Source organism: Mandrillus leucophaeus, unplaced genomic scaffold (assembly GCF_000951045.1).
Source record: "Mandrillus leucophaeus isolate KB7577 unplaced genomic scaffold, Mleu.le_1.0 Scaffold50, whole genome shotgun sequence".
NCBI lineage: Eukaryota > Metazoa > Chordata > Mammalia > Primates > Cercopithecidae > Mandrillus > Mandrillus leucophaeus.
In genome coordinates this window covers 1402972-1415037 of record NW_012105365.1, presented here as the reverse complement: position 1 = coordinate 1415037, position 12066 = coordinate 1402972, and the positions used below count along the sequence as shown (strand labels likewise).

Below are 12066 nucleotides of genomic sequence, written 5' to 3'. Positions count from 1 at the left end.
GAGGGACAGAGTAAACATGGGGTTTAAGGTTTTTTTCCGGCTGGGGAGCAGGGTTTGTGCTATTAAAGGTACACAGTTTGAACAATTTAGGGAGCAAGGCACTCTCAGAAAATCAGCTTCGGATTCCTCAAACTGTCAGTCACAGCCATTTCAGGACGGACTGTTAGGTTTTAAATAAGCAGGCTGGGCTTGATGGCTCACGCCTGTAATCCCAGCACTTTGGGAGGCCGAGGCGGGTGGATCACGAGGTCAGGAGTTCAGGACCAGCCTGGCCAAGATGGTGAAACCCCGTCTCTACTAAAAATACAAAAATTAGACGGGCGCGGCAGCAGGCGCCTGTAATCCCAGCTACTCGGGAGGCTGAGGCAGGAGAATCGCTTGAACCCGGGTCCGGAGGTTGCAGTGAGCCGAGATCGCGGCACTGCACTACAGTCTGGGCGATAGACTGAGACTCCGTCTCACAAAATAAAATAAAATAAAAATAAATAAGCTAACGTGTGGGAAGGGTTTGTAAGCTCTAAACGGTCTATCTCAAAGTGTGATCTGGGAATGCTTCCATATCTCACGTGAACTTGTTGGAAATGAGAATCTCAGGCCCCATCCCAGACATACTGAACCGGAAACTGTGGGTGGACAGCCCAACATTCTGTGTTTTAATAAGCCCCCGGGTAAATTCTTATACACGCTAAAGTTTGAGAACCACTGCTCTAGAGAAATGCACAACGTTCCTTAGTGGAGATTAAACAAAAGGCGAAGGGTTGGAGGGCGCGGAACGGACCTCAAGGGCAGGGCACAGGGCGTTTGAGAGGAAACGGAGAGGTCGGAGTGCGACTTGGGGAGTCTTAGCCTCCAGGACGGTCCCGAACCCTGAGGACGCCGGGCGCCAGCAGGTGGCGCTGGACGCTCAACTGACAAGGAGGCGGGGCCTGCAGCAGGCGTGGAGGCTCCGCGCTCTGGAGGCTCAGGCGCCGCGTGGGGCCGGCACCTCCGGGCAGCAGCGGCAGCCGAGACTCACGGTCAAGCTACGGCGAGGAGTGGGTGAGTCCCTTGAATCGTTCTCACCGGCCGCTTGCTCCTCGAGTCCGCCCGCGTGTCCCTGCAAGGCTGGGCGCCGGCTTCCAGTCTTGGGAGGGGTGGAGTGGGTCGCACGCCTTCTCGGGACCCGGACGGCGGCCCTCCTGGGTGAGCGTTGCTCAATTCTCCCCTTATGCGCGGCTCTGGGACGCGCTGCCTTCCAGCCCAGCTGGGTTGTGGCCGGGCCGGGGGTTGCGGGGAGCCAGGGACTCACAGGAAGCCTTTTCGCTAGGGGCTTAAGGTTGTGATAGATTAAGTTTGTGCTCAGGTTGGATTTTGATGGCAAGTTTTTTAACGTGGCACAGTCGCCAGAGTTTGCTGGGCATTGACGAATGATTGGTGCACAGTACTTAAAATCGTGCTACTTCTTGTCTTCGGGTTTCCTGGTAACAGAGTTTTCATTTTTAGTCCTTAGAACACTGGCCCTACTCTTTTAGGATCTGGGTGGGGTTCAGGTTCCCTCCAAAATAGTCAGTCAAGGCTTTAAGTATGTAATTCTGGTCAAATCCACTGGAAGGAGTTTGTAGACAAATTTTTGTACACTTCCAAATTTCTTAACTTTGTTACTTTTGTAAAATACATTTCCCTCCACATCCTGACATGTAATAAAAGGTTATTCATTTAACATGAATGTTAAGCATAGAGAGAAAGCAATGCTTAAAAAGAAAAACAGCGCAGTGGGGGAAAAAAAAAAAAAACTCCACTTAGTTAAATGTAAAACAAGTGTGCACTTGAAAGTATAAAACGTTGGAAATGCAATGCAACCCACAGTGTATTCTAGTCATTGGGCTTCTTCATATTCTCAACTGTGGGACATAAACATGAGTCAGTTGGTCTGTGCCAACATTTAGGAACACCAGGGCAGCCATCCTGGTACAGCAAAACAGCAGTCGCTTTAGAAATATGCTTCACTTTTTTAAAAGGGGGTGGAAGAGAACTTTGGGTCGAATTCTGGAGTTCCTAACATTTTAACACTAGGTTTTCCGTTATTTTTCTTTTTATGAAAAGATTTTACTGTAGAACTTAAATTACATTTTGGTTAATGTCTGATGGAAACTAACAAATTTATTTGACTCATAGTTTATTTTCCTGGTTTATGGGCATAGAACTGACTGTGGACCACCCAGTCTACAAGCTCCCTCACTGTCATGGGCTTTTCCTTGGCTTTGCTCTTGAGTGTGGTCTGCTTACCATGCAGACAAATGACTGGGTAACTCTCCAGGGCCACTCTGGTTTTCCACCCAGACTCCGTTTGCTGTGGCCAGCAGTCAGCAAACACTGCCAACCTGCTAGCTACCCCAGAACTGGGTCTAGAAGACAGCCCTCAGCCTTTTCCTCTGCTTCCCTTCCCATGCCACTATCTGCCTATAAAACTTCATCCTCCTCTAGGATACATCGCTCTACCATGCAGTTACTTGTTGAAATGCCTACCTTCTCTTCTAGACCTCAAGGTTTTTCAGAACAGAGGCTTTATCTCATTTAACTTTGTATTTCTCCTGCCTTACATTGTTGTTCACAATATAGTTAATGAATTCATATTGAATAAATGTAGATGAATTTGTTACCATCCTGCAACTCTCAAAGTTAAAACATCTTCTAAACATAGTGAATTATTTCTTACATTTGATTATAGTAGGTGACACTTCCATTCCTAGCACCTCCCTCCCTGACCCCACAAACTATTATGTTGGTGATACGGTTTGGAGCTGTGTCGCCCTCTCAGATCTCATGTTGAAATATAACCCCCAGTGCTGGAGCTGGGGTCTGGTGGGAGGTGATTGGACCATGGGAGCAGTTTCTCATGGTTTAACACCATCCCGCCCTTGGTGGTGGTGTCACGTTAGTGCAGGGGTGCCCAATCCCCTGGCCGTAGACTGGTATCAGTGGCCTGTTAGGAACTGGGCTGCACAGCAGGAGGTGAGCAGCAGGCCAGCGAGCATTACTGCCTGAGCTCCACCTCCTATCAGATGAACGGTGGCATTAGCTTCTCATTAAGTGCACGAACCCTATTGCAAACTGCACATGCAGGGGATCTAGGTTGTGCGCTCCTTATGAGAATCTAACGATTGCCTGATGATCTGAGGTAGAACAGTTTCACCTCGAAACCGTATCCCCCATCCCCTACTTGGAAAAACTGTCTTCCACGAAACCACTCTCCGGTGCCAAAAAGGTTGGGAACCACTGCGATAATGTAAGACGCCTGCTCCCACTTCACCTTCCGCCATGACTATAATACCTCTGAGGCCTCCCCTGAAGCAGATGTTGCCATGCTTCCTGTACGGCCTATGGAACCATGAGCCAATTAAATCTCCTTTCTTGATAATCATTACCCAGTTTCGGGTATTTCTTTCTCGCAATGCGAGAACAGCCAGATACACTTGGTTAAGTCACCAAATCACTTGGAATAATGCTTCTTAAGGAGATAAGAGTGTCATTTCCTCCAGAGCAGGCATGATTGTCATTTCTGTTTTTCCTCTTTAATGTTGATCACAGAGTTAGGTTCATAAATACTTGATGACTGGCATATGCTTTACTCAGAATTCTTTTGCATGCCAGTGGTGAACACCCAAATCACACTAACTTAAACAACAAAAAAAAGGGAATGTGTTGACTGTCTAACTGAAAAATTCAGGATCTAGTCTCAGGGACTCTAAATACTGAAATATGCCAGCAGGACTCTTCTATGTCTTCCTCCACTTGTTCTGCTTCCGTGTTGGCTTTCTTCTTTTCTAATGAAAACATCTTCCTTCTTAGAGCATGGAGAAGAAAGCATGGCAGGCTCATACTGTCCTATCTTAACAAAATGTTAAAAACATCTCATCTCTCTCTTCCACTTCCATATATAAATATCACAGAATGACCATGGTTTAAGTAGGATTCTGTGCCATCCCTAAGCCAATCAGTGGGAGAATAGGAAACTGATTGCCCAGGCCTGACTCATATACCCACTTCTGTGACCAGGGGATGGGCGTTACTATTTTGTGCAACCTCCCAAAATCATATTGGAGGGAGGGACGGGCATTTCTCCAAGTGGAGGAAATGTTTTAAATCAGAAAAGAATGTGGGCAAACTAAAACAACAAATATCTTCATCATGAATGTTCTGTAATTTGGAAATAGATAATATCTGGAAAATATTCCACGAGTACCTCAACAAAGAAAATGCTGGCATATGTAAAAGCAACTCTTTATTCTTTGTTATGGTTAAACCTTTAAAACTTGGAGAATGTTTTGAGAACAGTCATGTCTCTTTATGACAGGATACATTCTGAGAAATTCATTGTAAGGCAGGATTTCATTGTTGAGGAAACATCATAGAGTGTACTTGATACCGCCTCCTGCCTACTTAGGCTAGATGGTATAGTCTATTGTTTCTAGGCTACTAATCTGTATAGGGTGTTACTGTGCTAAGTACTGTGGGCAGCTGAAACACAATGGTAAGTATTTGTGTATCTGAACATAGAAAAGGTATAGTAAACATACATATATAGTATAAAAGATAAAAAATTGTTTATTTTGTACAGGACACTTACTGTTAATGGAACTTGCAGAACTGAAAGTTGCTCTGGGAGAGTCAGTGAGTGAGTAGTGAGTGAATGTGAAGGCCTGGGACATTACTGTACACTACTATAGACTTTATAAATGCTGTACACTTAGGCTACCCTACATTTATGGAAAAATTATTTTATTTAATAACAAATTAGCTTACTGTAACTTTTTTACTTTATTAACTTTTTTTTTACTCTTTTGTAATAGCACTTAGCTTAAAACATAGTCACATTGTACAGCCATACAAAATATTTTCTTTGTTTATGTACTTATTCTTTAAGCTTCTTATCTATTTCTAATTTTTTTTTTCTTTTTAGACTTTTTGTTGAAACTAAGACACAAACACACACATTAGCCTAGGCCTACCCAGGGTCAGGATCATCAGTATCACTGTCTTCCACCTCTACATTTTGTCCCACTGGAAGGTCTTCAGGGGGAGTAACAGGCAGTGAGCTGCCATCTTCTATGGTAACAATGCCTTCTTCTGGAAGACCTGAAGGAACTGCCTAGGGCTGTTTACAGTTAGCTCTGTTTTTGTAAATAGAAGGAGTACACTTCACAATAATGATAAAAAGTATAGTATTGTAAATAGTAGGCAATAGGAATTTTTTTGCTCCATTATAATCTTATGGGACCACTGTTACATATACAGTCATTGACCAAAATGTTATGTGACACATCACTGTATTTTAAACTATTCCTGGAAACAGCTTTCCACTAAAACAGTACTACACGTGTTCTAAAATTCAGAAACATTTGGAATGTTTTCTGTCAATCAAATTGTTGTATATCTAATCTGTTTTTCTCATTGAATTTCATAAAGTGTAAATTGAAGATGTATTCCTCTGGAAACAAATTCAGAACTAATAAAAACAATGAATAATACTGTGACATATGTTTACTTTCCCTAAAAAATGTTACACCAATCCTGGATGAGGATCTGTGAGTTTGCTAAGGAAAAGATTCTTTTATCAAGTGAGAAATTTGAAAAGTTGTTTTCCACAGGGTTGACCAGAAGACTGGGCGCATCATTAATGCGGCACAAGTCACCACTTCCACTGGAAACATACTAGCAATTCACATCTTCACATCTTCCAAACAAAGACCAACCTCTTACTCCAAAAGAAAAGTGGTACTCTGAAAATACTGTTTCAGACTCCAGTGTCAACCCCAAAATTCTGTTAAACATAAATCTTACATCAGCTACCTCCAACCTCCATTGATGACATTATTACTCTCAATATAATGCATTCCTAATTATATTTGCCATTGAAAGGAGTTGGCTTTCCTCCAGATGGAAACCTGAAGTTAAATCTTCCTAAAGTAAAGGGCAACATCTGATCCTTTGTAATCCATACAGGCATGGGTTATTCATGGAACAAATAAGTGGATAATAAAGAGCAGTTACCATTGATAAGAGGGCATTGGTTTGGAACTCTTACAGATTATAATATGAAGTTAAATGTATGAATCAGTCACTATTTGAATTTTTATTGTATTTTATCTGCCACTCTAGTCTTTAAGCAAGTAAATTTTTTATATTGTTCCATCAAACGTTTACATTTTCATAAGTAGAATAGACATGAAAGTAATTATTTTTATTTTTACAGGTGACTGAAGCCATACTATTTTATAGAATTAATGGAAAGCAGAAAAGACATCACAAACGAAGAAGAACTTTGGAAAATGAAGCCTAGGAGAAATTTAGAAGAAGATGATTATTTGGTAAAATATTAGTAATAACAATAATAAATAATAATTTACATCTTTAAACATAATTGAGATGCCATTCTGTATCTCCTAGTGTTATGAAAGTGATTTTTCACCCTAGTCTGCTGATATCTGGACTTGTATTATTGTCACTGATACTGTGCAGGACAGAGTAGCATGTGTGAGAGAAATAGTACCTTCACTGATTTTCAGGGACTTAGCTGAATAACCTTGAATAAGTTACTGAAAATCTGGGGTCTTGGTTTGTCTATACCATGCAAGCCTTGGACCAGATCATCCCCAAGTCCCTTCCCATTCTTTCTAACAGTCTATAGTTCTAAGTTTAAAAAAAGTCATCAATGCCCATTTAACAGTAATTTTGTAAGCAAGCATTTTTGTCATAGATACAATGGCAGCTTGCCAAGAGATCATCTAGTAAATTGACAAATCACTGTATAACCAAATAAATCTACTTTTGGATAAGAATCACTTTTTCCACTTTTGGTTAAACACAGGATTAAGTGTTTCTTACTACATTTTTTGACTGAAAAAGTGGCAGAAAATTTTGGTTCCAAACTCTTCCAAATGATCTCAGTGGAAATCTTAGTGGAAATTATTTATTTAATCTTAATAATTTTAATAGGGAAAAGTAATAAATTATAAGCATATACTTTATAAAAGTAACAGTGTGTATAAAATGAAATAATTTCATTTTTCAAGTTAACTGTCTTACCTGTCTGAAGCATGTATTTCTTTTGTGCAAAAGACAAAAGTCTTTCAGTGCTCCATAGACTATGCTATCTTCAACTAACCAGCGTTCAAAAGCAAGATTCTGAATGCCCTTATTCAATGAGAAGCACAATGATTGAGCAATAAGTAATTAGTTCAAGGGATCCCATTGTTTTGTTCAATTTTAAGATGTTTGTTTTCTTTCCTTTATAGCATAAGGACACAGGAGAGACCAGCATGCTAAAAAGACCTGTGCTTTTGCATTTGCACCAAACAGCCCATGCTGATGAATTTGACTGCCCTTCAGAACTTCAGCACACACAGGAACTCTTTCCACAATGGCACTTGCCAATTAAAATAGCTGCTATTATAGCATCTCTGACTTTTCTTTACATTCTTCTGAGGGAAGTAATTCACCCTTTAGCAACTTCCCATCAACAATATTTTTATAAAATTCCAATCCTGGTCATCAACAAAGTCTTGCCAATGGTTTCCATCACTCTCTTGGCATTGGTTTACCTGCCAGGTGTGATAGCAGCAATTGTCCAACTTCATAATGGAACCAAGTATAAGAAGTTTCCACATTGGTTGGATAAGTGGATGTTAACAAGAAAGCAGTTTGGGCTTCTCAGTTTCTTTTTTGCTGTACTGCATGCAATTTATAGTCTGTCTTACCCAATGAGGCGATCCTACAGATACAAGTTGCTAAACTGGGCATATCAACAGGTAAGATGACAATGCTGACACTGTTACTAATAAAAAGTCTAAGTCACCTAACAAATTAATCATTTCTCATTGTAATATCAATACCCCAACCCTGTTGAAACTCTGTGTTGAAAAGTCATCTATTTTAAAATTCTTATTATAATTTCACTAGGGCTTGGTTGTCAGACTGTTTTATATTGAGAAATGTTTTTTAAACTGAAAATAAGGTACAACTTTAGCAACATAAGAAACATTTTGTTCATGGACAAGGCCACATTTCAAACTTCTACCACCCTCACAAGATTACTTTTTAATACTATTGTTCTTCTCCTTGTTTACCACATATGCATGCACATTGCAGTTCTATTCAAGTAAAACGTCAAATAATTATTAGAAAATTAACAGATTATGGAAATATTGCATTCAAGAAAAAAAGTGATAGCTCCTATGTCATTTGTCTTAGAGGAGTGCAAAAAAAAGAAAGAAAAAGTCATAAATTTGTAGAGACCTGTTATCAGGGCTTCATAGTAGACACAGGGAAGAGTATAGAAGGAGATTCATATTCAGGAAATAACTGTTGTTTGCATTTCTTTTTTCTTTATTTACCTTCTGGTAGGTCCAACAAAATAAAGAAGATGCCTGGATTGAGCATGATGTTTGGAGAATGGAGATTTATGTGTCTCTGGGGATTGTGGGACTGGCAATACTGGCTCTGTTGGCTGTGACATCAATTCCATCTGTGAGTGACTCTTTGACATGGAGAGAATTTCACTATATTCAGGTAAATAATATATAAAATAACCCTAAGAGGTGAATCTTCTTTTTGTGCTTATGATATTGAATATGTTGACTTTATCCCATAAAAAATAACAAATGTTTTTCAATAGCAAAGATCTTGTACTTGTTCCAATTAGTAATGTGCTCTCCTGTTGTTTTCCCCATTGCTTCAATTAGGACAAATGTTTCCTAGACATAAATAAAAGGCATTAAAATATTCTTTTTTTTTTTTTTTGAGATGAAATCTTGCTCTGTTGCCCATGCTGGAATACAGTGGCACGATCTCGGCTCACTGTAACCTGCACCTCCTGGGTTCAGGTGATTCTCCTGCCTCAGCCTCCTGAGTAGCTGGGATTACAGGCGCCCATCACTATGCCCAGCTAATTTTTGTATTTTTAGTAGAGACAGGGTTTCCCCATGTTGGCCAGGCTGGTCTCGATCTCCTGACCTCAAATGATCCTCCCACCTCGGCCTCCCAAAGTGCTGGGATGACAGTCATAAGCCACCACGCTCAGCCTGCTCATTCTAATATTTGAAACTTGTTAGACAATTTGCTACCCATCTAATGTGACATTTTAGAAATCCAATATGCATGGTTTATTAGTTCTTTAAAAATAACAATATTCTTTTACTTGTCACCTGAATTTAGTAATGCCTTTTATGTTACACAACTTAGCACTTTCCAGAAACAAAAACTCTCCTTGAAATAATAGAGTTTTATCTACCAAAGACATTCTAGTATCTCATTTCAATGGCTGCTTTTTCCAGCTTACATTTTATATAGCTTACTCACTTGAAGTTTATAAATATTCTTGGAATTTTAAAACTATCTCAGATTTACTGAAGTTTATATTCTGGTGGTAGATTATCCATAAAAACAGTGATGCACCAGAATTCACTCGGGGATCCTTGTGTGACAAGGTTCAAAGGACTAAATTTAATTCAGTCATAAACACTGCCAGTTACCTTTTATGGGTAGACATCTTTGGAAATTTCCACAAGGTCAGACATTCCCAACTATCCCTTCTACATGTCCACACGTATACTCCAACACTTTATTAGGCATCTGATTAGGCTGGAAAGTATGCCTCCATCTGAATGTTTCCAGTGTGGCTTACAGTTGATACCACATTCTCACAGAGTTTCCTAATTTTATAGGTTCAGCCTGATAGCCATTGGATTTCTCTGGTCCTCATTAAATAGCTTTCTTCATACATTGCTCTGCCTGTTACACATATGATGAACACTGCTTTTTAGACTTACTTAGGAATTTAAGACTGCATCTTGACAACTGAGCCTATTCTACTATATGCACAATACCTAGCCCATAATAAGTATACAATACACATTTGGTAAAATTAATTTTCAACCAATGACATGTGTTTTTCAACTAGTTACCTAGAAATGTTTCACTTAAAATCTGAAAACTGGTTACACTACAAGTTACCTTGGAGATTCATATCTGAAAACATAAACTTAGCTATTTGATGGTATTCATTGGGACTTAAGAATGCGCCTGAATAATTGTGAGTTAGATTTGTTCTGGCAGGCTAATGACATTTCCAGTAAAGTGAATAGAGGTCAGAAGTCATATAAAAGAGCTGTTGTCAGAACACTGTTAAGATTACATAGGTGAACAACTATTTGTAAGCAACTTTATCTCCGTAGTGACAAAGCAACCCAATGCAAGCTGAAATGTTTCATCACATCTCTGGATCTCTCTATTTTGTGCAGACATTGAAAAAATTGTTCATATATTTCCATGTTATCAGAATATTTGATTTCTTAAAAACATAGGCCAAGTTCATTCACTTCATTATTCATTTATCAAAATCAGAGTGAATTACATTAGTCGCCTTCACAATTGATAAAGATCACTGAAGTCAAATTGATTTTTGCTATAATCTTCAGTCAGTCTACCTATATTTAATTGAGCATCAAAATGTGCAAATCATTGTGTTGATTCTGCAGGGATCCTGTTGTAAGTAAGACTCAGTCCCTGATTTTAGGTGTCTTGTGATGGCAGAATTAAGACAAATACACAAGAGACAAAGCACAGAAAGTAAATATCATAAGGGGATGTACAAAATGGTGGAGAAAGAGTAGACAGAGTTTTTGATCACCTGCCTTCAAAGAAAGGCTGTGAATTTTGTTCACTTAAATAGCCTGGAGACAAGAAATTACCCAAAAGTAAGGTGAGGAGGACAGGCAAAAAGAGTATAAAGATGTGAATGGACATTGTTGAGAAATGTGATAGGAAAACAATCATAGATAAAGGATTTCCAAGCAACAGAGTATATCCAGATGAGGTAGGATGGGATAAACTCTTATTGAACCAATCTTCACCAATTTTGTTTTTCTCTTGCAGAGCAAGCTAGGAATTGTTTCCCTTCTACTGGCCACAATACACGCATTGATTTTTGCCTGGAATAAGTGGATAGATATAAAACAATTTGTATGGTATACACCTCCAACTTTTATGATAGCTGTTTTCCTTCCAGTTGTTGTCCTGATATTTAAAAGCATACTATTCCTGCCATGCTTGAGGAAGAAGATACTGAAGATTAGACATGGTTGGGAAGACGTCACCAAAATTAACAAAATGGAGATATCTTCCCAGTTGTAGAATTACTGTTTACACACATTTTTATTCAGTATTGATATATTTTATCACCAACATTTCAAGTTTGTATTTGTTAATAAAATGATTATTCAAGGATCTTGATGTTTCTCTTTGTATATGTGTGATGAGTTTGAAATATGTATATTTCCTTGCAGATTTGATTCAAAGCAAAAAAAATCTTTTAATATGAATCTCTTCCACTTTCTCTATGATAAGAGTAAGCATGACAAAAAAATCATATCTGATTTGTCAGATTATGTAGCATTATAAATAATCAAGGGCTTTGAAATACCACTTGTTGCTACCCATTATACAGGTATCATTAGCTATGGAAAGTTTATTTTATCTGAATCTACAACAAAAGCATAATAAGCATTTATTTACTATTGTTAAAGAACTTTCCTTTGTCTGTACCCAGTTTTTACTAATGGAACACCTATCTCCAAAAACACTCAGACTATATCTATACAAGTAAAGCAGCAGAGTAATATCAGATACACAGCCAGGCAAAATGAAACTCAGGCTATCCAGGAGAAAAAGTAAATTCAATAATTTCCACCTGAGTCATGTACAATTCAGTTTAACTTACTTTAATGCATTGGTAAAAGCATAACATAAAACATTTCCTGAAAGAACTATACATTAACTGTCAGGACTTGCTAACACAACTGTTAGCTTCAGAGGTTTTTCATAATTAGCAAAAGTAATCACAAGCTTTATCTTTCATAGTGGTGAGCCATTTATTAGTAAAGACAATACAGCTAATGGTGCAAATTAGGAAAAACAATTAGGTGATTCAGTAAGTGGAGTCCAGTGTTTTGTTTTTTGTTCTATTGCAAAGGATGGTTATTCATTATTAAATGGGGGATAAGGAACCTCCTTGGGCACAAATTTGAACTC

The 12066-nt window shown here is 38.7% G+C and overlaps 1 protein-coding gene across 2 annotated transcripts; it reads left to right on the top strand.

The window, feature by feature from the left end:
- Positions 1-448: 448 nt before the first annotated feature.
- STEAP1 (six transmembrane epithelial antigen of the prostate 1) lies at positions 449-11264 on the top strand. 2 transcript variants are annotated; one of them, XM_011996022.1, is made up of 6 exons: positions 985-1038; positions 6233-6347; positions 7332-7787; positions 8383-8547; positions 9408-9545; positions 10912-11264. In XM_011996022.1, exons 2-6 carry the CDS (start codon positions 6264-6266, stop codon positions 11167-11169), a joined length of 1101 nt encoding a protein of 366 aa, XP_011851412.1. In that variant the 5' UTR covers positions 985-1038; positions 6233-6263; the 3' UTR covers positions 11170-11264. The 2 variants fall into 2 exon arrangements, with proteins under 2 accessions (XP_011851413.1, XP_011851412.1); XM_011996023.1 differs by lacking the exon at positions 9408-9545 and having other exon boundaries at positions 449-1038; positions 7275-7787; positions 10912-11262.
- Positions 11265-12066: the final 802 nt, after the last annotated feature.